The sequence below is a fragment of the Vanacampus margaritifer genome, chromosome 19 (genome assembly GCF_051991255.1).
Source record: "Vanacampus margaritifer isolate UIUO_Vmar chromosome 19, RoL_Vmar_1.0, whole genome shotgun sequence".
Taxonomy (NCBI): domain Eukaryota; kingdom Metazoa; phylum Chordata; class Actinopteri; order Syngnathiformes; family Syngnathidae; genus Vanacampus; species Vanacampus margaritifer.
Genome location: NC_135450.1, coordinates 13,237,916 through 13,265,871, shown reverse-complemented (window position 1 = coordinate 13,265,871; position 27,956 = coordinate 13,237,916). Strand labels below are relative to the sequence as shown.

General features: G+C 40.0%; 2 protein-coding genes across 18 annotated transcripts in view; one reads left to right on the top strand and one right to left on the bottom strand.

Annotated features, from left to right (window-relative positions):
* LOC144039570 (regulator of G-protein signaling 6-like) overlaps positions 1-8,669 on the top strand; it is a 53,980-nt gene extending 45,311 nt beyond the window's left edge. For 6 of the 7 annotated variants that reach the window (XM_077553067.1, XM_077553062.1, XM_077553064.1 and 3 more), the window contains exons 6-18: positions 765-816; positions 1,139-1,203; positions 1,727-1,803; positions 2,085-2,166; positions 2,302-2,376; positions 3,698-3,799; positions 3,877-3,938; positions 4,275-4,385; positions 6,154-6,279; positions 6,378-6,564; positions 6,683-6,772; positions 7,836-7,889; positions 7,960-8,669. In XM_077553067.1, coding sequence (XP_077409193.1) covers positions 765-816; positions 1,139-1,203; positions 1,727-1,803; positions 2,085-2,166; positions 2,302-2,376; positions 3,698-3,799; positions 3,877-3,938; positions 4,275-4,385; positions 6,154-6,279; positions 6,378-6,564; positions 6,683-6,772; positions 7,836-7,889; positions 7,960-8,010 — 1,134 coding nt within the window. In that variant the 3' untranslated portion in view covers positions 8,011-8,669. The remainder of the gene's footprint in view (positions 1-764; positions 817-1,138; positions 1,204-1,726; positions 1,804-2,084; positions 2,167-2,301; positions 2,377-3,697; positions 3,800-3,876; positions 3,939-4,274; positions 4,386-6,153; positions 6,280-6,377; positions 6,565-6,682; positions 6,773-7,835; positions 7,890-7,959) is intronic. The other variant, XR_013289483.1, reaches the window with a different exon arrangement.
* The window catches only part of lama2 (laminin, alpha 2), a 184,668-nt gene continuing 162,738 nt past the window's right edge, over positions 6,027-27,956 (bottom strand). For 9 of the 11 annotated variants that reach the window (XM_077553005.1, XM_077553004.1, XM_077553010.1 and 6 more), the window contains 21 exons: positions 27,499-27,658; positions 27,262-27,386; positions 25,965-26,127; positions 25,726-25,870; positions 25,514-25,652; positions 24,315-24,435; positions 22,560-22,715; positions 22,201-22,251; positions 17,773-18,101; positions 15,906-16,092; positions 15,377-15,457; positions 12,216-12,328; positions 12,039-12,132; positions 11,868-11,963; positions 11,709-11,789; positions 11,535-11,612; positions 11,379-11,457; positions 11,158-11,289; positions 10,856-10,986; positions 10,338-10,557; positions 9,072-10,043 (listed from right to left, as the gene is read on the bottom strand). In XM_077553005.1, coding sequence (XP_077409131.1) covers positions 9,883-10,043; positions 10,338-10,557; positions 10,856-10,986; positions 11,158-11,289; positions 11,379-11,457; positions 11,535-11,612; positions 11,709-11,789; positions 11,868-11,963; positions 12,039-12,132; positions 12,216-12,328; positions 15,377-15,457; positions 15,906-16,092; positions 17,773-18,101; positions 22,201-22,251; positions 22,560-22,715; positions 24,315-24,435; positions 25,514-25,652; positions 25,726-25,870; positions 25,965-26,127; positions 27,262-27,386; positions 27,499-27,658 — 2,842 coding nt within the window. In that variant the 3' untranslated portion in view covers positions 9,072-9,882. Of the gene's footprint in view, positions 6,755-9,071; positions 10,044-10,337; positions 10,558-10,855; positions 10,987-11,157; positions 11,290-11,378; positions 11,458-11,534; positions 11,613-11,708; positions 11,790-11,867; positions 11,964-12,038; positions 12,133-12,215; positions 12,329-15,376; positions 15,458-15,905; positions 16,093-17,772; positions 18,102-22,200; positions 22,252-22,559; positions 22,716-24,314; positions 24,436-25,513; positions 25,653-25,725; positions 25,871-25,964; positions 26,128-27,261; positions 27,387-27,498; positions 27,659-27,956 lie in introns of those variants that run through there. The other 2 variants (XM_077553007.1, XM_077553012.1) reach the window with 2 other exon arrangements.

Here is a 27,956-nt window from a genome sequence, read left to right as displayed (position 1 = left end):
CACATTGGAGAGTAGAAGGAAAAAATTCACGATCAAGTTATTCCAATAATTTTTTTTGCAGCGTGGAGCTGTTCTTCTACTGGAGTGATAAAAGTGCCGCGAGTAGCGCACTAATTAGCATTAGCGAGTCAGGCTGGAGTAGATCATAACGATTCCTTGGACATCTATAAATTGAAGCAAAAATCATTGTCAATCAAATCATTTAGAATAAAAAATCGTTCTTAATCGAAAATTGATTCTGAATCGAATCACACACCCAAAAATCTGAATTAAATCGTGAGACATTCAAAGGTTCTCCCTCCTACTATTGATAAGTTTCGGGGGTAATTAAAATTATTATTAAATTCAATAACAAATAAATAAATAAATAATAATAATTATTAAATTATTATTTTTTCAGACATATTTAAAATAATAAATAAAAAAATATTAAATTATTTATTCAGCCCTATTTAAAATAGATAAATACATAAATAATATTAGATTATATATTATTTAGCCCTATTTAAATAATTAATAACTAAATATTATTAAATTATTCTTTTATTCTGCCCTGTTCAAACAAATCAATTTGGATCTCACTACTTCATTGTAGCAAATTGAAAATACTTTTTATCTAACGTCAGTCATTGACCCTGATGGTTTCAAGGGGATTTTTTTTAATTTAGAACTCTATTTTTCACAACAAATACACGTTCAAAAATAAAACAAAAGTTTGGCTAATGACATCGATACTCCTTGTTTTGCTCTTCATTCTTCCACAGGCACCATATTTCTGGCCGTCTAATTGTTGGGAACCTGAAAACACAGACTACGGTAAAAAACACTTTTATGACATACTGCAGTTTTTATTGTGATGCGTGACTGTGTGAAATGATTTGATCGCCTGCTCTCACAAAATTTAATGAGCGTATTGGAAAATTAATCAAATAAATTATGTCTGTAACCCCGATAAAGTAACGGCAAACATTCAGGGTCAATCATTCTGTTGTATGTCTCAGTGTGGGGACAGATAAGATTTGCATCGACAGGATGATTGATTGTGTTGGATGCATGGATGAGTGGATGGATGGATGTGTACACTGTAAAAAATGAAAGCTCATTCAATTGTTGCAATTGCCCATGCGTGTCCCCGCAGCCATCTATCTGTGCAAGCGGACCATGCAGAATAAGACCAGGCTGGAGCTGGCGGACTACGAGGCGGTAGGTGCCAAATATGGCCTCCAACCTATAATTTATTGATCCTTTTGTCCAGCGTGGGCGACAAATAACCTCTGAAAGGTCACGGTCCAGTGGATGTGACATGACATAATTGTGAATAAAATATCACAGAAGAGTCCTCCTGTTGCATTTGTTCAAATGTTTAATTATCAAAATAATATCACAATGTATTGCAATGTTTTCCATATTTAGCAAAAAAAAAAATTTAAAGGCCAGCAGGCAAAATTGAGCCTAAATTTGTTTTTTTCTAGATTTTCCAAATGGGTCAATTTGACCCGCAACAAAACAGGAGGGTTAAATGATAATACGGCTTTTATATTTTATACTTTTTTTTTTTTTTTTTTTTGGTAAAGGTAGGTAGTAACATTTTGCAGGTGTTTTTAACTTCCGTAGTTCCACGGTCACGACTAAGTACTTTTTATGAATCAACTAATCCTCATTTCAACGAGATACTTTTTTTTTTTTTTCTTTCCTTTGAGATAACAATCCCAATTTTCTTCAACAGGAGAACCTCGCTCGGCTCCAGAGAGCCTTTGCCAGGAAGTGGGAGTTCATCTACATGCAGGCTGAGGCCCAGGTCAAGTAAGTGGGATCCGTAACTATGGCAACCAAAAACAAAGGCAATGACATCATTTAAATTTGCGTCAATGCTTGGATTATATTCCGAGTATTGTTTGCTCCGGATTGCACTTTGGGTGAAATTGATGGAGAAACATTCAGTACATTTATTCATTTTAATAACAAAAAAAAAAAAAAAAAAACGGCGAAAGAAGAAACTGTAGTTGACGCTCCTCATCGAGTGCTGATAGCAGGACATCTTGGAGTCGTATTTTTTTTCTCATCCCGACTGATCTCCTCGGCAGAATTGACAGAAAAAAGGATAAAACCGAGAGGAAGATCCTCGACAGCCAGGAGAGAGCCTTCTGGGATGTCCACCGGCCCGTGGTAAGCTTGATGCTGCTGCTGCCCACCTTATCTCACACCTTCACCTTTTGAGCCCCAACCACCCCCTCCCTCCCGCCCGCATGACATGAGGAAAGTTCTAGCGTTGACCAGCAAGGTTCTGTGTTTTTTCCCCAGCCTGGATGTGTCAACACCACAGAAATGGACATCAGGAAATGCAGACGCATGAAGAATCCTCATCGAGTTAAGAAGGTACCGCATCGGAATGAATGACGCCCAAGCCAAAAAAATGGGCTTTGGGGGGAGCCATTTTGGGTGGCTTGCAGACCCGAACGTATGACTTTTCTTGGTCAAGTACGCCGACGACAGTTACTTTACAAAATTACAATTTAAAAAGAGACGAACATTTTCAAGCTGGAAATCCAGGAGTCATTTTAATACTTGACTCAATGAGCCATTTTCAGCAGTAAAAAGTTCAAATTTTGTACGGAATGAATGTCATTATTTTTTATGCAAAATGAATACCTTTATAAAGAAATGTTTCCACTTGCTGTCTACTGAAGATGACGTCATCTGTGCTGAGGAAGTAGGTAACGACTAGGGGTGTGAATTGCCTAGTACCTGGCGATTCGATTCGTATCACGATTCGATTCAATGCCGATTAATCTCGATCCGAATCTATAAATTGATTATTGCGATTTAAAAAAAAAAAAAATTTACTCAAATTTAGAAAATACTAAATACTTTTGTTAACAAGAGTATGAAAACCTAGACATTTTTAAAATCTTTTTTTTGTTTTGAAGAAAGGATTATCAAAAATTAGGGGCATCAGGCGATTACATTTTTAATTGTAATTAATCGCATGACTTCACTAGTTAACTCGTGATTAATCACAAATTTTATATCTGTTCTAAAAGTACAATCATTTTTTTTTCAAGGTTTTTATGCTCTTGTTAACAAAAGTGGAAAAACTAATAGAAATAGTTCCGATGGTTTTTGGACGTCTATAGCCGTCAATGGCAGTGAATGAGTTAATCAACAATGAACATTATATGTACCGTTTTCTTTGTTTCTCTTCTTTTTTTAACAACTGGTCTTTATTATTCTTAACTTCTTCTTAACCAAACAAACTGGAACAGCGGCGCAGAAGTGCAGATTTACTTATTTGTTGTTTTAATTTCACACTTGATTAGCAAGCAAGTATTTTTTATTTTTTTTTTAAATAAAAAAAAACACTTCAAAGGACATTTCCCCCAAATGTCCACTTTTCCAAAGCATTTCTTTTCCACAGTTAATAACGTTTTTACGATGGCCACAGTTTGACCTTGGAACGAATGTTTTTCATTGCATTTGTTTGAAAAATGAAAAGAAAATGAACTGGGTAATATTAAAAACACAAGCAAGACCACCGTGTACTTGTTTTGATTCGTATCTTTAAAAAAAAAAAAAAAAAAATCCTGTTTCTTCTCATTTCTTGTCATTCTTGTCTCCAAAATATGCTGCTGCACTGTAAGAAGTGAAACGTGTCTCTCCCGTTTCCTACATGCTCGCCATCGCCCCCCGATGGCGCCAGTCGGTGTACGGATTGGCAGAGGAGGGCACGCCGTCGCGAAGTCCCATCCATACTCCCTCTCACCACTCCAGGAAGGGAACCAAGGAGGACGTGGAGAAAGAGGTCACATTGATTTAGAAGTTATCTTCTAAATAACTAAATAAGTCATTTATGGGTTCTTTCTTATTTTCCACTTGCAGATTTTATTCCTGAACGCTCAGCTTGATCGCCACTGTATGAAAATGTCCAAAGTTGCTGAAAGGTAAAAAAATTCTATAGACTGTTCATTTAATAAGTTTGTTAAGAAAGAATAAGTTTTCTCCAGGAAAAAAAAAAAAAAAAGTTTGAATGGGTTACCATGTCGTTGCTGTCGTACTAGCTAGTTAGCGCTAAGCTAGTTTAGCCTGCTGAAATGGATCATTGTTAATTGGTGCTTTTCAAAAATGACATACTTGAACCCGTGAAACAACTTGCCGTACAATATGGATCATGAGCATTAACGACAATAATCGACTGTATATGGTATAGTAAGAACGGAATGACAACTATGACACGGCGGCCATGTTTGCTCTTGCGTCTCGTGCGATGTCTGTGTCAGTCTGATAAGCTACACCGAGCAGTATTTGGAGTTCGACCCCTTGGTGACACCACAGGAGCCGCCTAATCCCTGGACCAGTGATGACCAATCCTATTGGGACCCGGAGGCCAGGTACACTCCAAAAAGCTTTTTCAACCATCTGTTCTAGTGTTTCAAAAACTTTCTGTGGGGAGTTTTGCTTGGGTGTTAAAAAAAAAAAAACACACCTTTAAGGCAATGCATTGGAGAAAGGTCAGCATTCACACAATAGTATTATTCCTATTTTTCTTTCGCCTACTAAAACTGCTATTCCAAAAATCCTTGCTGGCTATTATTTTTCTCATTCCAAAAATTCACAATTCACCCCCAAATTTAAATTTTTTAACCAAAAATTCCTCTTTCATTCCCTAACGGAACGTTCAGCACAACAGAATCATTAAAACAAAACTAATTTAAAACATTAATATCATTCAATTCACATTTGGGAACAAAATTTGTACATCTTTTTTTTTCTAAAAAATAACCTTGGACCTACGTGGTCATTTGAGATTGTTTTTTTCTCTCAGATCATTTCTTTTGCTTTTATTTATTTATAGACGACCTCCGCAGTGCACACGCACTCGCACAATACAAATACATCTTCATTTTCTTGTCACCGCGGCTGACTTAAAACGTTCTTTAAATAAATAATCAAGTGGCTTTTTTGCAGTGAACGAGTGTCAGCGAGACACAATAAAAGGAGCTCCAGTGCAGTCGATTTTAAAAGCTCCATAAAGCTCCGCGCGGGATATTTACAGGTAATTACTTGGGAGTAAAATGGGCTCTTTTCTGGTCACTCTGATTAATCAATGGAAATCGAATCACAGAGCGCCGCTTATGTGTTACAGACAATAGAGGACAATGTCCAAAGTATTGAATGTGTGCTGAATGAGTGGTGGGATGAGGGAAATGAAATCAACCTAATAGACTTTGAACAGGTTGCATGGCAGGATGCCAACATTTTACTGTGCCAAGGCGTTTATAGTAAGGCGTTTAAAAAAACAAAAACAAAAAACAACCATGTATATATAGTAAGGTGCTTTACAACCCCCCCCCCCAAAAAAAAATGACCATGTGTGTGTATATATATATATGTGTATATATAATTTTTTTTTAAATGTCCTTAGTGCTTTAAAAAAAAAAAAAAAAAAACGACCATGTATGGTGTGGTGTGTTTTATTTATTTTATTCTAAATGATGATGCAAGGTGTTTTTAAAAAATTTTTTCATGGTAAGGTGTTTTTTTAAAGACCTTTTTTAAACGACCATGTATAGTAAGCTTTTTTTTTAATGACCATAAGACGTTTTTTTTTTTTTTTGTTTTGTTTTAAATATATAGTTTTTTTTAAGACATTTTTTAAATGGCCTTGTTGTTATATAAGGCTTTTTTTTCTTTTTTTTTGAACAACCATGTGTAAGGCATTTTATTTTTAAACCACCAAGTATAGTAATTTTTTTTTTTCTAACGACTGTATAGTAAAGTGTTTCTTTTTTTTTTTAACTACTGTACGTTTTTTTTTTTAAGTAATTTTTTTAGGACCATGTTAGTAAGACAAAAAGACCTTGTATAGTAAGGCGTTTTTTTTTTTAAACGACCATATAGTAAGGCATTAAAAAAAGAAAGAAAGAAAGACAATGGTGTTTTTTTTTTTAAATGATATGACTTTTTTTTTTTTTTTAATTGCATAAGACTTTTAAATATCAGCTATCTGTATACTAGCTAGTATGTGTTTTTGAAATCCTTTTCGACTCTTATGTGGGTTATAAACAAAGTCAATACATTTGACTTGACAAAGCGATACTGAAGAGTAGATGACGTTTGGTATTCTCAAGTAAACGTCTCTCATTGTCAACCCCAAAGCAAGGAGCCGAGTCAGCAGAGGGTGAAGAAATGGGGTTTCTCCCTGGAGGAGGCTCTGAAGGACCCAGCGGGACGCGATCTCTTCCTCAAGTTCCTGGAGTCGGAGTTTAGCTCCGAAAACCTGCGGTCAGCGCAACGGCACGAATGATTTGCAAATTAGGTTACACGTGATGATATTATGACATCAACACTGAGCAGTGTTTCACGGGTTGGATGTTGTGCAGCTTCTGGTTGGCCGTGCAGGACCTGAAGAGAATCCCACAGCAGGAAGTAGCACAGAGAGCCCAGGAGATCTGGGCCGAGTTTTTGGCCGAGGGGGCTCCCAGTTCCATCAATTTGGACTCTCACAGCTACGAGCGCACCAGCCACAACCTCAAAGATCCTGGACGCTACAGCTATGAGGACGCACAGGTTTGGGAGGGGGGAGGCGGGGGGGGGGGGGGTATCCCATTGGAATGCAATTCTTACAATGACTGGATTGGCGTTCATTTGCAAATGAGTTTTCCCTCCATCTGTGCCTCGTGTTCAGGATCACATCTACAAGCTGATGAAGAGCGACAGCTACACTCGCTTCCTGCGCTCCAACGTCTACCAGGACCTGCTGAACTCGAGAAAGAAGGTTCATGACAGTTACATGACAACACAGGACAAACAAAAGTGTATACTAAGGCATTTTTAAAGACAACGTACATTATGTTTACTAAGAAATTTTCAAAAACAATGTAAGGATTAAAAAAAAAAAAAAGGCATGATGTACCTGTAATAGTACGACATTTATAGATGACATATGTGGTAAGGAATTTAAATGCATATACAGGGCCATATTGTCCGGTTAATAAATAAGCCATTTTTTTTTACTTATCTGGGTTTTCTCCCTTCCATACTTTTGACACACCCACCGTTCGTTGTGTGTTGTATTTTTAGTCTCACTGTGCATCATGTCATAAAAAATATATATAAAAGGCCATATTCTCTCCCATGTGGAAGTGGGGGAAAATGAGTTAAAAAAATGGCATGATGTATAATCAGGCCGAAAAAAAAAAAAGAAGAATTTTTTAAATGGCATGATTTTCAACCAGACGAAAAATATGATGATTTTATAGACAGAATAAACCAAAAAAAAAAAAATATATAGAGGCATTTTCCAACCACGGTATATAGTGGGACTAATAAAACATTATCATTTATAATCCGACACAAAAAAAAAAGACATGCTGTAAAACATGTATAGTAAGACATTTATTTTTATAAATAATTTTAAAGCACAATCAAGACATAATGCAAAGTCATTTTGTTGGTATGACGAGGTATAACGCGGGAAAAAAAATGACGTATAATCAGACAAAAAAAAAGAAACATTTTGAAATGGGATTAAAAATACATGATTTCTAGTCGGGTTTAAAAAAAAGAAAAAAAATCTAATAGTGAGACATTTTCAAACCACAATGTATAGTGGGACTCATAAAAATCGTCATTTATAATCAAAAAATAAAATAAATTGTATAGTCCAGTATATCAAAAAAATATAAGCTATCGTCAGTAATGTTCTTTTTTTTTTTTTTGTATCTCATGATTTAGAAATAAATAAAAAAAGAAGTTCTTATTGCATATGGCGCCCCCTTTTGTTTAGAAATGATCCTACAGTAGTCCCCCCTCTCATATTGATCATTCTCTTCCGACAGCTGGAAACAGAGCAGGGTCGACGGACCTCGCTGGAGAAGTTCACACGCAGTGTGGTGAGAATTCACATTTGCACCCGGCACAATATCAACGCAAACAAACATTTTCCCAATTGTGTCTTCCAAGGGCAAGTCGTTAACCGGCAAACGTCTAACGGGCCTCATGCAGTCGTCCTGACGAGGTCTGGACTGGGATGTGGCTGCGCGGCACCCAAAGGACGCTGGCGTGCGCGTGTGGGCTGTTGCGCTGCAGGCCGTGAGGGCGTCCGACTGCCGGCGCGGACCGCCGCCGCCACCGCCACCGCCGCGCTTCATAACTCTCGCCAGATGAGCTCAAGAAGGCCGACAGCATGCAATAAATCATCGGAGCTGACTCATGGACAGCAAGAGTGACAGTGCAAGACAGTGAAAGAAAAAAAAAAGAAAGTACTAAAGTAAGTGGTAATCATTTAAGACCACCTGGCTGGGTTCTTGTGCTACTCGCGTTTCTACGGCGGCGAGACGTTTACTTTAATTGATGTGAAGAAAATGAACCTTTGGCTGACAGCTTAATGAGATGAATGCCGGCGTTCGACCCGCCATGGAGGACGGAGGCCCGTTGATTGACAGGGAAAATATTCCGGATGAGCGCCCACTCATCCGCTGGAACATTGCGCAAACGGCGAAGGTAAAAGTACAAATTCAACTCGACTGTATTGTGATCACGAGCACGTTGGTACTTTCCAGTGGATTCAAATCTTCCAAACATTCCACTTCATGCACAGCTTTGAATATAGTGGGCCAATCTCCAACATTATGTCAAGAAGAGCGTGATAATAAAAAGAGGAATGCACAAAATTACAATTTGTCTTATTATTAAAGACAAGGAGCAAAAGTTTTTTTTGTTTTTTTGTGTGTGGACATTTTCTTTTTAATCTTTATCCAAGTAACAGGAGGATAATGTACATTATATTGAAGCTAATCATGTTAAAAATGTGCTAGACATTTATGGAGGCCAAGACTAAAAACCTTTAATAAAAACAAAGGCAGTATTTCCTCTATTTAGTGTCACGTGTGACAAATTAAACGCAGAAACGCATAGCTATGGCAGCAGCGCCATCTACTGGAAATTAATTGAGGTGCATGTAAAAAAATCATTTTGCTGTACCTTAAGCATCCTTCTTGTGGATCTGTATTAATTATATATCGTAATGAATTAAACAAGACTATTCCTCAAATTAAATGAACTAATATTATCTGTACAGATATTGCATCCCAAAGACTGCCAGTCAACAAATCAAGCTTTATTCATTTATGTAGCACCTTTTCAAAATGTGGTGAATTGCACAGCAAGAAACAAGCAGGAGAAGCCAAGTGTGAGTTAGAGTAAAAAGTAAAACACATGAATTGGTTTTTAGACTCTAAGATCACCATGAAATGTACTGTATTATTGTTGTAACTATAGTTGTTGATGATCATATTGTGAATTTGAAGTATTGATGTTAAATTAATACCCCTGATTTTTTTTTTGTGAAGACACAATATTTGTTAATGTTGTAGTCAAGTGAATTTCACAAAAATGGCAGTGAATGTGGTGTAATGGCACGACCACACAAAATAGTACATTGTTGTTACACTTTGGTAAGGAGCCATTACATATTTATTTATTCAGACAAGCTGCATCGAAGTCAGTATCTAATTATTTTTTTGGGAATTACTTGATCCATTGAGCCATTTTCAGCGATAAGAATGTGATAACTTTATTATTTTTCACGTACAATCAATACCTTTAAAACCAGTTTTTTTTTTTTTCCCCACTTGCTGTCCACTGAAGAGGACATCATCACCTGTGCTGAGGAAGTCGGTAACGAGCAATCACGGCTCACCTGTTTTCTGGCTTTGGCCAGCAAACTGAGCCATGATTGGTCATTACCCGTTTCCCGAGGTGACATCATCTTCAGTTGACAAGCAAGTGGCAACATTTAAAGTATTCATTGTTCATGAAAAATAATGACATTCATTAATAGACAAAATATGATCGTCTTACTGGTGAAAATGGCCCTGCTCCATTTTAAGCGGCGCCGGCGGGACACGAGAGCGGTTGGACTCCTTTGACTTCCAGAGCCTTGTTGAAGTGCACTTCCATGATCTTGGAGGCTTTGCTGATCTTCAGGTTCCTCATGCAACCTCTGAAGGACGTGCGGCTGGACAGGGCGACCTGACGAACGCCGTCTGGACGAGACATGCGGCAACGATGAGTTTCCGCCTTTTCAAGTAGGTCAAAAACGTTCAAGAAATTTGTCAGCCGAGAAACATGAAAATTAAGACGGTAGGAAAGGCAGGGAGCCTGGTGGATTGCTAGTTAGCGCCCCAAGATTCTTAGATGTAAAAAAGCAGGGGGGGAAAAACAAGGCCCAAACTGTGCTGCCTTAAAAGGGGAGCACAGAATGGACCTGGAAAAAAAAAGACCCATTTTGCAAAACTTCCAGTCCATCTTAGTGTAACGTTTGTGTATTAGCGTCCTACCCGGGTAGCCTCCCACGTAGATGGGGTCGTTGGTGTCGCAGGTGTTGGAGCGCGCGTTGGGACTCTGCGCTTGGCTCTGCTTGCCGTCCACCAGCAGCTCCACCCTGTGGCGAACCTTGTTGGCGACCACGGCGTGCCAGCGGCCGTCGCAGAAGCCGTCGCCGTCGGGCACGTGCAGCGCCGTGATGCGGCCGGCGCCGTTGTCCACGTGGAAGAGCAGCTGGCGGAGAGAAATGTGATGTCAGGGGGGCGGGGTTATAACACTTTGCAACTTTTCATTAGGGTTACTTTTTATTTTGTTTTGACTTTATTTTTGTATTCAGTTCGTTTTTCTTTTAACAATGCGTTTAGAGTTTGTTTTTTTTTTTTTATATATATGCCGTAATTAATTGCAGTTCAAGTTTTCTTTTTATTCATTTATCATTCTAAAAATTAATAATTAGTCATTTTCACATCATTTATCTTTCAATTTCCTAGTTTTTGTTCATTTTTGTATAATCTGAAAAGATTCATCCAACCTGGCCCTGAACAATCTCCAGACCAAGTCCATCGTTGCCTTGGTTACTGACGGTCAAAAGGACGCCGTTCAGTCTGCTGGTTCTGAACTCCAATGCGATGGACACGTCGAGACCCACTCGGTAGCTGGACACTGCAAATGGAAACAATGTGTCAATTACAAATTAAATCAAGTACAATTAAAATAAAATGGAAAAAATGATTAAAATAAATAATAGAAAAATAATATGTAAATTAATAATAATAATAAATATAATTAAAATACAAAAAAAATGAAATAAAAAAAAACAAGGCATCATCTCACCCGCTTTCAAGTATCCGCTTCCGTCAAAATAAGTTCCAGGCTCGGTGGCAGCAAAGCACCTTCCGACCATGTGACTGGACGTCGGCGTCGCCATGTCAAGCTTAAAGTCTTCGGTGAGCGCCTCGGTACGACCTGGGACAAAAAGGGGCGGGATTATAATGCACGCACAGAAGGAGTCAAATGAAGTTGCAACACATTTTGCAGCTGGAAAGTATTTTTACCCGGCGTGGCAGCTTTTGTGCTGACAGGACCGCCAACCATCTTCAACCGCCGCACGCACCCGTTGATGCTGTAAAGGATCTAAAAACAAAAGTTTGCCATCTTAGAATGAACTCACTACATTTGCCCGTCTGTAATTTAGCTTTGTGTTGCATTACCGGTCCAATCCTCTTGGTGGTGTAGTTGTGCGGCAGACCGCCAACATACAACGTGCCCACCACGTCTAAAAGGTCAGCCTGGAAATGACACGCAAGTGAACATATTAAAGCAACATGTCAACATGTTTTTTTTTGTGACATATTTGGTCATAAAATCATTCTAAAAATGAAAACCTTTTTGGGGCTAATCATCTGCTTGCTGTAACGCCCGTCCACCACCAGGACGGCCCTCTGCTTGCTGCGAGCTACGCGGATCTGAGAGAATTAAAACAATAATAATAATAATTAAATGGTCAGTTGGAGGTGAATGTATCATGTGACAATGTGTCCCACCTTATGCCAGTTGCCGTCATTGATGGAGAAGGGGACGCATCCAGATGTGTTGCCATGACCCAGGTCATAACCTAAGCACACCTGCCCGTCCTTGATCTGCACCAGCACAGTTACACTCGCTATTTATTATCTGTGTTGTCATGGAAACAACTTGTGTTTTCGACACGTTACCTGAATGGAGACAAAGTCGGCGTGGTTGATCCTGGCCATGTAGAGAACCAGTCCCGACTCCTCCTGGGTCCTCAGCTCAAACTCCAAAATCAACCTGACGCACATTTTTTTTTGCACATTTTTTAAAAACAGTCCCAGTAGGTCGGTTCGTCGAGTCTGGCGCGTCTAAATCCGAACCTTTCTCTCACTTTGGCGTCATCGAAGGCGAAGCTCATGTGACTGTTCCTGCCCAGTCCGAACTGGTAGGACTTCTCCAGTGCTACGGGGGCCACGGCTGAGGGGCACGCGTCCTGGAGATTGAAGCAAAAAAGGTCAGAAAAGACACGAGGCAACATTGTCCGTATTAGTTGTAGTTTAATGTGTGGCCACAAGATGTCAGTATTGCAATACAATCTTGCCTCGCTATTTGCTCGTGTCCCTTTTCCTCATCCTTTCATTTTTCTGTCCAGTCTCACCTTGTCTGAACACTTTGAATTTTATTGACTTATTCATTTATCTTGCGTTATTAATTTATATAATGTCTTTCATTTACTTACCTACTTAAAAAATATATTTATTTATTTTACACCCGTCTTTAATGCATGACTCCATCTGCAGCATTTGTATGCAGCAATGGTTGTTTTAAAGTGCTTTATAAATAAAGTTGAATTGAATTGAATTTTTTTTTTTACATCTACGGCTATAAACAAGATTCAGTCGGCTGCCTCACTTGTCACGCCAATATACATCGGCCTGCCAATAACAAACCATCTTAAAATTGGGTAAAAGTCATGGAATTTTATTTTATTTTTTTCTTCTTTCGATTAATGTTCTAAGATTCTCCTCTCCCTGAATTTTCTGCTTTTATTTCAACTATTAAAAGAAACTCAAATTTTGCCAAAATTTGGAAACAGAACGTAATATACAAAAACAGAAAAATGTCTACCGTCTTAGATTAAAAAAAAAGAAAAAAAATGTAATGTTTTGTAATAGTGTCAGTTTGTATTATTCAAAAAATTTTATGTAAATATTTTATTGGAGTTTATTTTTTACTGCAAATGAATATTGGCTCCAATAATCAACTCTCGTCCTCCTTAACTACTAATGATTGCTATTGGTATCAAATTTTGAAAGATTTTTTCAGACAACTACAAATAAAAAAAAGTATGCCTTTACTTTATATTTATTTACATTAAACCAGCACGCCGTTATTATCTTGTATAAATTTGCGTAGTTAACGAGCTTAGTAGCAAAGATGTAATGGACAAGCTACAAGCTAAGAAGCTAACCCTATTTTCATGTTTGTTTTTATTCTCGAACCTGGGCCCGTTTTTCCTCCTCCATCCGTCGCTTTCTGAATGCAGCACCTGACGGCTTGGACTTTTTCATCGTAAATGTTTTTGGGGATTAAAAAAAAAATATATATATATTTATTTTTTTGCCCTGTAATTTGGCGCCCCCTCCACTAGATGGTGCCCTAGGCGACCGCCTAGTTCACCTATGCCCAGGCCTGTGTGTGTGTGTATCTTAATCTCTTCTGGTCTCTTGTTCCCTTTCAAGTGAAGACATTCCCCGCACGGCGACCTTGCTTTGTTAGCGCCGCCACTCGCCTCTTATCGTGCTCTGTCTTCATATCCGCTCCTGCTCAACCTCTGCCTTTCTTCTTTCTCCACCTCCACCAGCCTCCTTACAACAAAAGACGCTCTCTCGCTCTCGCTGCCTCTCCTGCGGCTTTCCATTAAGCCGACGAAAAAAAAAAAAAAAAAAGAAGCAGCACAAGCCGCCGCCGCCGCCGTCTTCAGAAAGAGTCCTTTCCTCGTCTTCGTCATTGGCCGGGCCCCTCGTCGTCGTCGTCTTCTTCTCCTCCCGTCCTCTTTTATTCTCCTCCCTTTCTCTCTCTCATCTCCTCCGTGGCTTTCCATCGGGCTAACAATGGGGCGACGCTCGTCCATTCAGAGCGGCTCGGCTCGTCTTGGAGGTCACGACGATTCAATGTCAAGTCATTAAGGCAGGACTTTGGATGTGGATGTATGAATATGTATTTGTGTGTGTGCGCTGCCATCAGGTTTCCTTTAGAAAATGCAAATGAGTCACTTTTTACAGCGGCTGCCAGTTATTATCTTTGGCCCCAAAATGTTTTATTACTCCAGAGAGGATCACTCAAAGACTTTGCCGTTGTTCCTCGTACTGTAAATGAGGGCTCATTACATGCCTTAACACTCTTTTCAACCTCTTTACGCTCTTTGAGCCGCAACTGTGTAAAGTTTAGGACACGTGAGATGATTCTATTATCACTAATTGCCCTCACAGGATTATGAATATCCATTTTTCCCCGTCGCTTTGTCGCCTCTTTTAAAGTCGAGATGAACCGCATTCGCAGAGCAGCCATACGTACACCTGCATCATTTCATCATGAATCCATAATCATATGAATGATTATGAATAATAACAACTAGTGCGGTCACTAACAAATGTAGAAATAATTGATTATCATATGGACTATTCAGGTAATAACCCCTTTTTCGAGGTCCAAATTTTTGTATCAATCACTTTCTCTGGTTGACTTTTTCCCCCCAGCCCAAATAATAATAATAATATACTCAACAAAAATATAAACACAACACTTTTGTTTTTGCTCCATTATTTTAGATCCACAAAATCACCACTTGACTTCCTATTGGATTTTGGCCAAATACTTTTTTTTTTTTACCCCACTGTAAGTGCTTCTTTAAAGTTATCTGTCATTGTATTTTTGGGGGAAAATTTAAAAACTAAGTAGGCCTACTAGTGGTATCGGTGCTTGATATCGATGACTACTGATAAGTTCAGTACTCTTACTTATATACTTATATCAAACATATTTACATTTAATGATATGGTTATATTACATTTTTATTTATATATACACTAAATTATATTAAATAAAGTTTTGAATATTTTCTAAGAGTAAATCTTCAAAACTGAATATAATTGATTCCGTAAAGTTTGGACTAAAAAATGATGTCCAAGCTTTAGCCAATGCTAACGTCTTTGCATATTTTCTCATCTCTTCGTGGCTTTTCTTTAACTCACCAAAACGTAACTTGTCATGACTTTTTTGATGCGCCACCCACGTGGAAAAAATTAACCGGCCACATTTTGAAATCAAATATTCTAAAATCGAAGCAGTCGGGTCGGGAACACGGGAACATTCTCTCCGCTGTGTGCAAAGAATCACAACTGCTGGAGTTTTGCTTTAATTTAGTTTGTCAATTTCGTCTTGACATCTGGATATCATTTGATTGTGCAAGTGTACCTACTGTGACGAATCCTACTCTGGGGGACAAAAAAAAAAAAAAGTGTCGTGCAAGTGTGTATACCGTGTCAGCAGTGGGCGGAGCTTCAGCAGAAGTAGGCGTGGCAGTAGGTGCGGCAGCCGGTGCGACAAGTGCCGTGGGCTCCTGTCCGTCGTCGGGAAGCGGGAAGGAAGCGATTACACCATACAGCCAGGAAGCACATGACATGTAGCCACGCCCCCCTTCAAATCAGCAGCAGCATGAGCCATGCAAATGATGCCCGGAAACCATTTTGTTGCGTTTCTCCGTGTGATGTATCGACGTGCCACGTTTTACTCTTAGCGTCTTGGCTAGCGCTTTAGCTCCCGCAGGCCCATAAAGCATAGCCGGCATGCACAGTTAGCTTGCGCATCGGCGTGAATGCTGGAGGCGGAGTTTAGTGGCTCAAGGCTAAAGGGACCATAAAGAACAGTTAATTGGGGCTGTGCAAGTGCAGCGCGACGGCGCGCTAAGCTAACACGGAAAGGCTAGTGGAGTCAGCGATATTGTTTTGATATTCGTGTCGACAAACGGGCCTTAGTGTGTAACGTGTCTTTGGTTTTGGACGACTCACGGCAGGAAGTTGAGGCGGCCACGTAGCAGGCGGAGGAGGAGTCGGCGCGGGGCGCTGCGGTTTGGCCGCTTCTTCTTCCTTCTCGTCCGCTTCTGTCGGATATGGAAGAGGGAGGAGCGGGGCCAGGCTGGGACACTGGCCGATTTCGGCGTTTTCAAACGACACCGCCTGGGAGAAGTCTGACAGACTGGCAGAGGGACAGCAACGCGTTAACAGTTGAATGGCCGGGAAAATGTTTGAAAGGAGTAAAAACAAACAAATCTTAAAATGAACAAAAAACATTTAAATTAAAGCATTAAAAAAAAAAAAATAAAAAAAAAAGAGTGAGGGTTGATGTAGCAACATACTTAAAGTGACATGGGGGTAAAAAAAAAAAAAAAAAAAGTTTCTCAATTTACGGGCTTCTTTGACAACGTGAAGAAAATGGACAGTTTGAAAAAAAAAAAAAAACGACATTTCTACACTCATGAAGAATAAGTAGCAAAGATATAAAACAAATAGAAGAGGTTTAAACTAAAACCGACTTGAGACAAAAAAAATAGGACTGCAAAAACAATTATTCTAATAAGCAATTAATTTGTTGATTATTTTCTTGATGAATTGGATGGGAAAAAAATCGAATTTTCATACCTTTATTAAAAAAAAAAAACAATACATTATTTCAAATTAACAGTGCAGAAAAAATAAATGAACTCATTCACTCCCAGCCATTTTCACTGAAGCAACCCCCTTCGCTCCCGGCTGTTTTACTGGATTTTGACTGATTATGCAAGGCCCACAGAATATTCTGTTCTATTGCTGTGTAAACATGGAACCTACCAAAAGAAAGATTTAGTCTCTTCTTTCAACAGGAAAAAAGTGTATTTCTATCTGTTTCCGTTTTGCAGCAATTAGCATTACAATATAGGTAAGTTTCATCATTATTCACAAATTTGTTTAGAACTGTGGGAAAAACAGGTTTTTGCAACATGGCCCTGGTTGATCTCTTATACTCTGCTGCCACCTGCTGGCCCTTTTTGTAATTACTACCATTGCTTCACCCGTTCTCAAAGCCTTCTGTATGCTCTAGCATAGAAAAAACATAAAAATATATGAATATAAATACGTCTTTGGGACACTTGAAACATTAAAAATAGAACGTATTTATGCGTTTTTGGGAGCAAATTAGTTAATTATGATTCCGTTACTGGTTTGGCCTGTAACGTGTCGGAAAATGGGCAAAAATGATCAACATTGTTTGCTAAAGTAAAAAAAATTCACAAAGACTCAAATATTTGCTGTTGGGAAGCGGAATTTCTAAGGATTTGGAGTATTTCTAATCAAAAAGGTAACTAAACAATTAATTGATTAATCGATAAGTCGTCGATTAAACATTGCACCTCTACTAAATATAAATAATTAGATAGCTACAATTAGATAAACAAAATCACTGTAAATCCTTAAAGTATGATTTATTTTGTGCAGCTAATTTGACTAAATAAAAACACTTAATTTTATTATTATTTTTATTTTTGACATTTGCATTCGTATTCTTCCTCAGAACGCAATCATTCAAAATGTCCATTTCACTTTTAGCCTGGCCTATACATGCAAAATCAATAACCAGCGCAGGTCAACGCAGGTCAAATCTACATGACCGTTCGGCAGCCAGCCAGTGTTGGAGGACCGCTGGGGGACAAAGAGGCGTCAGATGGGGAGGGGCGGGGTTAATCGGGGCGAAGTGAGGTGAGAGATGGACAATCGGGCACAATGAGACTCATCAATATGTCGATGCGCTTGGACGGATCAATTTGTGGGATCTCACGTCAACATCTGAGGTGTAACCAAGTGAAAAGTGAACGTCAAAACGGGGATGGGAAAGACTTACACAGAGTTGACCATGAGATTCCAGATGCATCCCTGGAATGGGACGTTGGCCCTGTTGGACGTCTGCTCCACCTCGGAGGGAATCCCGCCCAGGAAGACGCGCTGCAAGACGATTGGCTGGTCGTTGGGAAGCGGCGACTCCCTCTTTGGCTCCTCGTCCACTTGAACCGCAAACGACCTGCCAGGTAATCTCTCGATGCGCAGCGAGTGTTCGCGCCCGTCGCTCAGGCTGCCTTGCTCGGGCCGTCGGACGACTCGGCGCAGGCTGTGGCTGCCCGTGTACACCAGCACCTCCAGGGAGCCTTTGTTCAGCATCACCGAGAGGAAGGGCTGAGGGTGAGAGGGGGCGGGCGGGATTTCGTTCAGACCTCGATCTCGACCATTTGTTGATGATTGCTGACACTCTACGGCCATTTTCCATATAATAATAATAATAATTGTGTGTTGTTCAGGGTCACTGCCCTTTGTGGATGGTTGGGACATTGGCCAGGAATAAAAAAAAAATGGGTGCAGATCTCTATTAGAAAAAGTCGATTGCTTAAACACATCCAAATGTACGTTGTGGTTGGGCCATTGCGTTATTTTAGTCCTGTATTCGACCCTTGCAATGGTGTTGTCAGTTGCTATGATCCTGTACTGTTTTGGTCACTCGTAATGAGGATATTGGCAGTTGCTATGCCCCTTGTGGTGATGATGTTGTCAGTTGCTATGCAGTGGGGTATATGCCACGGAAGAGGCGGGATTTCCGACTTCCTGGTTTTCACACATCAGCTTTGTTTCTGTTTGCGACGTTTGGCCCGCGTCCCATTTTGTGTGCTTACGCAGGTTGGGGGGGGGGGGGGGGGCGATGGGGAGGGGGTGCAAGTGTTGGAATGCAGCCATCAGTGACCGGAAACTACACTGGTGTGTGAAACCTGGAAGTCGGAAGTCCGTAGCATCTACCCCGTTGCATATATCCCTTGTGGTGATAATATTGTCAGTTGCTATTTCCCTTGTGGTAATGATGTCAGTTGCGATACAGTTGCTATGTTCCTTGTGTTGGGGATGTTGTTAGTTGCTATGCAGTTGCTATGTCCCTTGTGGTAATTATGTCAGTTGCCATGTCCCTTGTGGTGGTGATGTTGTTAGTTGCTATGCAGTTGCTATGTCCCTTGTGGTAATTATGTCAGTTGCCATCTTCCTTGTGTTGGAGATGTGGTTAGTTGCTATGCAGTTGCTATGTCCCTTGTGGTAATTATGTCAGTTGCTGTGTCCCTTGTGGTGGTGATGTTGATGTTGTTAGTTGCTATGCAGTTGCTATGTCCCTTGTGGTAATTATGTCAGTTGCTGTGTCCCTTGTGGTGGTGATGTTGATGTTAGTTGCTATGCAGTTGCTATGTCCCTTGTGGTAATTATGTCAGTTGCTGTGTCCCTTGTGGTGGTGATGTTGTTAGTTGCTATGCAATTGCTATGTCCCTGGTGGTGGTGATGTTGTTATTTGCTATGTCCCTTGTGGTAATTATGTCAGTTGCTATGTTCCTTGTGTTGGTGATGTGGTTAGTTGCTATGCAATTGCTATGTCCCTTGTGGTGATGATATCAGTTGCTACGCAGTTGCTATGTCCCTTGTGGTGATGGGCCTTTTCACTAAGGGGTGCAGTCACTTTTGTTGCCAGCAGTTTAGACATGAATGCCTGTGTGCTGAGCTATTTTGAGAGAGCAGTCACACAATCTATGCGCAAACTACTTTTTGATGTTGTCAATGTACGGCGTGTAGTTGCAATGCAGCACCAACGCCACAAGATGGCGGCAAAGCGATATCTGATAGTAAAGTAGTCCTGCTTTTCGATGATGCCACAAGATGGCGCTAAAGCCACGTCTGATAATAAACGAATCCCACCTTGAGCTGGGTTTTTCCGTGAATAACCGAGATGGAATGAAGTGCGGCTAAATCAAAATGTCGTTCTCAACTTAACGTCACTTGCCGAGTTGCACGCGTAAAACCTTTGCGTAAAAGCTCAACGCATGTTGACAAAGTCGGCCGGTCGAGTAGCGCGAGGGTCGAAGGCAGTCAAAAGGGCGAAGCGCAGATGAGCGTGGCTTTATAAAAAAGAGGGAAAGGGGGAGCGAGGAAAGGACAACACGAGATGAGAGGAACGGCGAGGAGAGGATAATCGGGGGACGAGATGAGAGGCCGGAGAGCAGAACAGCACGAGAGGGATGAGCGAGCGCGGGAACGAGACCGACGGAAAGGTGGCGGAGAGCGGCGCTGCAAGGTCAGCCTCATTTGAATTTTAATTCACTGTGTGCCACGGGGCGAAGTGGGAGACAATTTAACACTTGAAAATGGAATTTCAATTTGAGGTCGGGGGACAAATTGAACCGAGGTGTCGCTACAACGTGCCAAAAAAAGACTCGCACGCTTAACACGCGTCAACGCGCACAAGCGTGAAATCAAAAGCAAAAGCTGACAATCAGCTTCTGAACTCAATTCAGCGCGACTCAACTTTATTTATAGAAAAAACACAAAGGTGCCTTCAAAATGGAGACCAGGGAGGGCAGTACAAGAAAAGTAAATAGTTCAGTTAAGAAATTACATGAGGACGAGGAAATGTCTGCTTATATATATATATATATATATATATATATATTTTTTTTTTTTTTTAGTTTAAAATGGCTTACCTTAACCGGAATCAGGCATCGTGTTGTAGCCAAAAGCTACAATTCTGGTAGGCTAATGCGCCTTTTGGCAAGAGATAAGCCAATATGTTGATTATTAGTAGTCAAGGAGGCCGATAACCGATATTTGGAGCCGATATTCGTGTTCACTAAAATGGCTTCAAAATAATAATACTAATAATATAAACTCCAACTGTTTACTTTGTTGTAATTATTTCATGTAATTTTAGTCGTCAAGGAGGCCGATAACCGATATTTGGAGCCGATATTCGTGCTCACTAAAAATGTTCACTAAATTGGCTTCAAAATAAATAAATAAATAATAATAATAATAATAATAATATAAACTCCAACTGTTTACTTTGTTGTAATTATTTCATGTAATTTTAGTAGTCAAGGAGGCCGATAACCGATATTTGGAGCCGATATTCATGCTCACTAAAAATGTTCACTAAATTGGCTTCAAAATAAATAAATAATAATAATAAAAATATCAACTCCAACTGTTTACTTTGTTGTAATTATTTCATGTAATTTTAGTCGTCAAGGAGGCCGATAACCGATATTCGGAGCCCATATTCGCGCTCACGAAAATTTTCACTAAATTGGCTTCAAAATAATAACAATAATAATAAAAAATAATTCCGACACTTTTCTTTCAAATAATTTTTCATATGCTATAAAATATACATTTTTGAGGACTAATGACCTTCTAGACCAGGGGCCTCAAACTCGCGGCCCCGGGGCCATTCACAGCTCCCAGGGTGATATTTGATGGCCCCTACTTCATATTAACCTTTCAAGTAAGCCAGCACTGAAAATGCGCCGTCCTTCATTTTGATTAGGCAGCGTGCATCAACATGAATAGTGCAAACAGATGACGTCTCCAAACAATAAACGAGCCTGCACAGCGCCACCTTCTTGACGCATCCTCCATTCTCACGCCATCCTGTATTTTCTTTTTTCTGCGGCGCCCTTCAAAAGTCCCACTTTCACCTCCAAATCCCCTCCCCATCTTTTGTTCCTTGTTGCCTTTCCTGCGCCGCCGCCGCCGCTCGCTCGGTCCCGCTCTAACACATCCATTAGTCAGGGCCAAGTAGAGTTGATGGTGTTCTTAACCTCGCTTAACCTTTACACACACACACACACACACACACCTGCACACACACACCGTCCCTTCCAGCGTTGTTAGTAAAAATAGATTTATGCGGCCAACGAGCAGTAATGATGGATAAACCAAAGGTAACCCTTTGTCCTCACACGCACACACATACACACAATATTCACAATTCTGTTTAGGGAAACTATTAGATTATCCTTGAGGGAAAAAAATGTGAACATATTTTTATGATTAAAAAATGAGGTGATAATATATGTCCCGTCAATGTCTCTATTATTGTCTCTCAAAGCACATTATTGATATGCTTTATTACGATTACTGTGCGTTATGTGATAACACACACACACACACACAAAAATGGTGTTTTGGTGCAAATTCGTGTGTGCGCATAATGAGCACTGTCAACACCCGCGTGAAACCTCATTAGGATTGCAATGATGGTGAAGTCACACACTTAGCGTAATAGGTGGTGTGTGTGTGTGTGTGTGTGTGTGTGTGCAATTTTATGTACAGTATGTGTGTGCGCATGTTTATTGGCATCCATGTCCAAAACTCATGTTTCACAAAACGGCTCCATTTGCCAGCAAATGCAAATCTCATTAAAATGCACTCATGCATTCACTTAGGGAAAGTGTGTGCGTGCGTGACTCACCTCTCCCGATTGCCTGCGTTTCCTCTTGGAGACGCCATTTTTGCTACGGACCTGCCGGTGGACAAGATTGCTTGAGGTAGTCTCTGATGCAGATACTTTAAATTTTTTGATTGTACATGTTTTTGTGATAATATCGATGTGGAATTTTTACTACGTAATACTTATCGTGGTGTTTTTTTTTTCTTTCCATCTTGCATACAAGAAATACATAAAAAAAACTAAAACTAATACTAAAACTAATACTAAAACTAACAAAGCCGCTCTAAAAACTCATTAAAATAACTCAACCTTAAAAAAAATATTCTAATCTAAATTCTTAATTGTCCAAATGGTGTTAAAGCCGAAAGCTTCCCGCCAACCTGCCGACTGACGGACGGAGCCCCGCCCACCGCCAGCAGCAGCGTGCCGGTGTCCTCCAGGGTGCTGAACGACAAGCTGATCTCGGTGCCGACCGCCAGCGAAAGCCCGGCGAGCTCCACGTAGCCCGGCTTGGGGAAGCTGACCGTGTACAGGTTCTGCGGGACGATAAACGCACACGTGGCGGTCACAAAAGCCCAAAAGACAACCTTGGGAAAGGAAGGACACCTAAGAAGAATGGGATGGAATGAAGCCCCGCCCCCCCCTAATGTAAACATACACACTACGCAAGCATGGCTTCCTTTGTCTACTAACAATGGCTGTTCCAGTGTATAAATGCATTTCCATTAGTGAATAGAAAATGTGATGAATGCCTTTTGAATGATTTTGAAAAACAACAACATTGTGGAGTCCGTCAAGTGCATTTGCCGAACTTGCAGGAAAACAAGCATAAAGGATCCGCGCTCAAGCTAACACGAGCCATGAAAAAATATATATTACAAACTAGATTAGGCTGATTTTTCAAAGCTAAAATCTCTCCTTTTAAGACATAACTTCCCTTTTGAACTATTTTGAAATCCACATTATCTATCATTGAATACAACTGAATACTAACGTTAGCATCGGCGCTAGTCGTCAGACAAATTGAGGGGTGTCTTGGAAGATCACTTACTTAGACAAAACTACACTCGATAGGGTCAAAAATAACCCAGTAGGGGTCAAAAACAAGCCAAACTAATTTTTTGGGTTCATCGTGTAACCACAAAAAGTTGGCTCAAAATGAATAACACACAAAACTGCCCTCCCCCAAAAAAGCTGGTTGTTTTGTACTAAACCCCCAAACATTGTGTTGTCTTTGTACAAATGATTTTATTTTATTTTGATTAATCATTTGCCCCACCTTTTTGGGACACACCTTCTTGAATGAAATGAATAACCCAAAAAGTTGTATATGCCCCTTTTTTTCCCCACTCATAACAGATTATTTTTGACACCAACTGTAGGGTTTCGAATTAGGTCAGCGTTTGGGCTTCAAGACAAAAATACCATTTTAGGGCTTTAACGCGGCATTATGATTTCAAATTTAGCTTTCAAATCAAGCGCTCTACACCTTTACAAAAATGGGTTGAAAAAAAAAAAAAAAGTTAAATAACCCAATTTCGGTCAAATATTGGACCAGATTACTCCTCTTAATTTTACCCAAACTTTGGGTTGTTTTATACATAAAAAAAAAAAAAAAGTTGGGTCAAATTGACTCAAGTTGTGGTTCGGTCCAAATTTTTGAAAACATTGAAACCAATTTGGGTCAAAAGGGCACCAACTTGCTTCCTGGTTGTTAAACCGCTGGGTCAAAAACAACCCAATTTGGGTCCAAAATTGTACTTACCCAGTAACGTAAATTTGACCCAACCTCCTCCTCCTTTTTTTTTTTTTGTACAAAACAGCCCCCAAAAAATTGACCCAAGTTACCAGGGTGGGTCCAATTTTTGACCGAGCAGTCTACAGAATGACACCATTTTTGATGGATCAAATTGGGTTATTTTTGACCCAACTGTTTTCACCGAGAAATGCCCCCCGGCTGCCAGTGGAGAGGGAAAAAAGTCTTGAGTAGAATATGATTTCCTTTTCAAATATCTTAATTATCTTCTGCAAGAACAACGCCCCCCCCCCCCCCACCCCCCGATTGTTACGTCATATAACTGCAAGCGGATCCCTCCAATGTAATGTGATTTTCAATTGGAATGGAGCAGTCTTACCTCCACATTACATCCTTTGGTAACCCCGGTGTAATCGGAGCTGCTGAGGAGATTATAAGGAGTTCGGGATACTTCAATCTCCCGCAGGCAGCCCACGTAGCGCTTCAGGACGACCTCTGGCCTGTAAAGATATTCCAATCATCAGACTTTCCAATCGCTTTCAAGTCGAATGTAATAGGATCATGTCTTCATTATCGCGGCCTTCCGACGCTTTGCGGAGCGCGATCGGCCTTGACCTGATATCAGAGGGCGCATAATCGGAATCTGCCGTTTGTCCTTGTTATTAAAAAATGGAGATTGATTAGGTCTCGGGGATGGACTGTGTTGGATTGAAGCCAAGCGACAACTGAATGCACTTTTTTGTGAGTGATTTTGCACCATTTGGCGTTCGCTGTCCCACTAGGAAAAAAAATGATTTTATTATAACAATGAAAATATGACAAATGCCACAAATGACACATTTTTGCCGCTGAAAGGACAAATGACACATCCAGGTGTATAAAGGGCAGAAAACATGATTTCCAGGTTGAGAATGTTGGATCTAACTTGAGGTTCCACCGTAACCAATCAGGCGTCAGCTATCCCGTTCACTGCCATAGACATCCAAAATTCATTTGAACTATTTCTATTAGTTTAACATTTTTTTCCTACTTTTGTTAACAAGAGTATGAAAACCTAGAACAAAAATGTTTTATTGTACATTTAGAAAAGCTACAAAATGTGTGATTAATCGTGAGTTAACTATTGAAGTCATGCGATTGATTACAATTAAAAAATTTTAATCGCCTGATGCAATAAAAAAAATATTTAAAAAATTAATCGTAATTAATCGCATGACTTCACTGGTTGACTCATGATTAATCACACATTTTATTTCTGTTCTAAATGTAATTTAAATATAAATAGTTAAAAATAGAATAGAAAATGAATTTTTGACGTTTATAGCTGTCAATGGCAGTGAAAAGATTATTAACTATTAGGGGCGTCGGGTGATTAAAATTTTCAATCGTAATTAATCGCATGACTTCACTGGTTGACTCACGATTAATCACAAATTTTATATCTGTTCTAAATGTACAATTACATTTTTGAGTGGGAAAAAAATGTTTAACTAATAGAAATAACTGCGATGAATTTTTGACGTCTATAGCCGTCAATGGCAGTGAACGAGTTAACGAGTCCCACCCCGAAGACGTCACCTGTAGTTTCCGATGGTCGGCAGACCCCCGAAATAAATGCTCTGCTTCTCCTTGAGGTTCAGCCCGGTGGCCGTACCCAAAGACGTTGCCCCCATCTTCTCCTCGGCGCTGCTGTCAATGTCCACGACGGTGACGGTGGCTGGACGAAAAGTTCGCGGACGTCAACAATAACGCAGCAGAAGCGGAAAATGGAAATCTTTGGATAAACCGACCTTGCTTCTTGTTGCGAGACATAGTGAGGGATTTCCAGCGTCCGTCGTTTTGACGGTGAGCTGATACGGCGCTGCCGACCCCTGACCCCAGATCAATGTTCATCTTCACCTTGCCACCTGAGAGCTCCAAGGACAAGAAGTCCTTCTACGGGGAGACAAGATGGACGTGAGGGAAAAGGTATTTTGTCACCAATATGTGTCAATACCAATTCATTGAGTAGTCGTAGTAGCTTCAATACCATATCATCGGTTGCCAGGTACATGAGCAGCGCATCGGAGGCAAATGTTCGGAATTTGAACGTAACACTGGAAACATTCGGGTTCCATCTTGTGGGGCGTCCCACTGCGGCGTAGCCTTCCCCGTCCAGCTGGACGGTCCCTTCACCATTTGACGCCTGGGGGCTAACAAAATAAATAAATAAATAAAAAATCATTTTAAAAAGATGAATTCCAGTTGAATATCCTGGCGGGAACAAGACAATGGCCAGATTGGCCAGAAGTACTTTTACCATTTTGAGTTTCCTGCCTAATTAATTAATTAATTAATTAATTAATTATAGCAGGTTGTTCATTTTCTCAAATGTAATGCTTGTTTTATATATGTAAGTGGGGTCAACTTTTTTTTTGTTAATTTGAAGTTCCTTTAACGGCGCAATTTTTTTTTTAATGACCGCCCCGTACTTCTTGTAAAGCCTGTACTGGGGAAATTCCGGTCCACATCAAAATTTTGCATTCATAAATTGAATATGAATGCATATATTTGGGGTCAAGTTGTAGTTTACAAGTTTGAAAATGTGCCGAATTTCACAAGTGACTTCATGTTAAAGATGAGATAGCTCTTAATATGAAAAGAAAAATGCACTGAGCTGTCACCAATGTTTTACAAATGCGATTATGCCATCTAGTGGCAGAAAAATGACCTCTCTATTTGGGGTAAATCCAGTTTGATTATGATGTATAATCCTAGGCAAAATTAAAGCCAATTTATTGCTCATTATCGTTGCTATAATTTATTTAAATTTTTTTTTTTATCACAGCTGATTAAACGAATAAGTCGGAAATCAGAAAGTTTTGGAATCAATGAGATAGTTGATAAGTACATGGTTTTCCCTTAAATACATTTATAACTTCCAAGAAAATAAATATATTGGGTTAAAATACTGAATAGAATTTAATAGGAAAACCATCCAGTCCTGGGGCCCTTTTCTTAGTGGAAATGACTTAATTGCAATTTTAATCTCATCACTAGTAAATGCTTTACTCATGTATTCTTTTTGTTGTTGTGAAAAACATTTTAATTTAACAGACATAAGAAATGATCCTAGATCATCACCTTTAATTTGTGACAAACATAAATATTTGTAAAACTCTTTAAATTTTGTATTAATTATATTAGTTTTATGTATATATATATATAACATAATTGAATGATTTGTGTGTTCCACACCTTTTTTCTTCTTCCTTTTTTTTCAGAATTTTTTTTTCTTTGCTAAATTTAATGTTTTTTTTCCAGAAAAAAAAAAGTGTGTTTCATACCTGACAACACATCCTTTGCAGTCTCCCTGCCTGTCCCTGTAGTTCCAAAGTCCAATAGGTTTTCCATCAAGGAAGGTTTCCCCCATGCAGCCTGTGAACGTTGTTGTCCTCACAGCGTCTGCTTTCTAACAGTGCGACAATGATGATGATGATGATGATGATGATGATGATGATGATGATGATGATGATGATAAGAGTTCAAAAGTCATCCCAATCATACGTATGATTGAACGTTACCTTGATGGTGCCGAGTATCCCGCCCACAAACAGGTAAGCGTTCGTGTCCACATCCAAGATGGTGTACGTGACGGGCGAGGTTGCGCTGTGCGGCGTCGGCACCACGCCGGCCCTCGGGCCTTCCAGCGGGTACACCAATACGGTACCGTTCAATCCGTTACTGCGGACAGACAGAAATGAGCTCATTTGATTTGCCGGTGCGCGTTTCCTGGACGACGTTTACAACCGCGCGTGTTCCGTCGCATGAAATCCGCCTTTATGAACTGGAAAGGAAAAAAAAAAAAGAAAAAAAAAAAGAGACGAATGAGGGAAAGTGATTGCGGAGACAGGTTTGCAGGAAGCGGGACCTCGGAGATGTCCAGTGAAATTGATCTGCCACCTTGAATTTGTTGTTTCGTGGAGGCCCCCGTGCGCAACTTCGCCGAAAGAATGCGCACGTGCAAGACGGCGCCGTATGT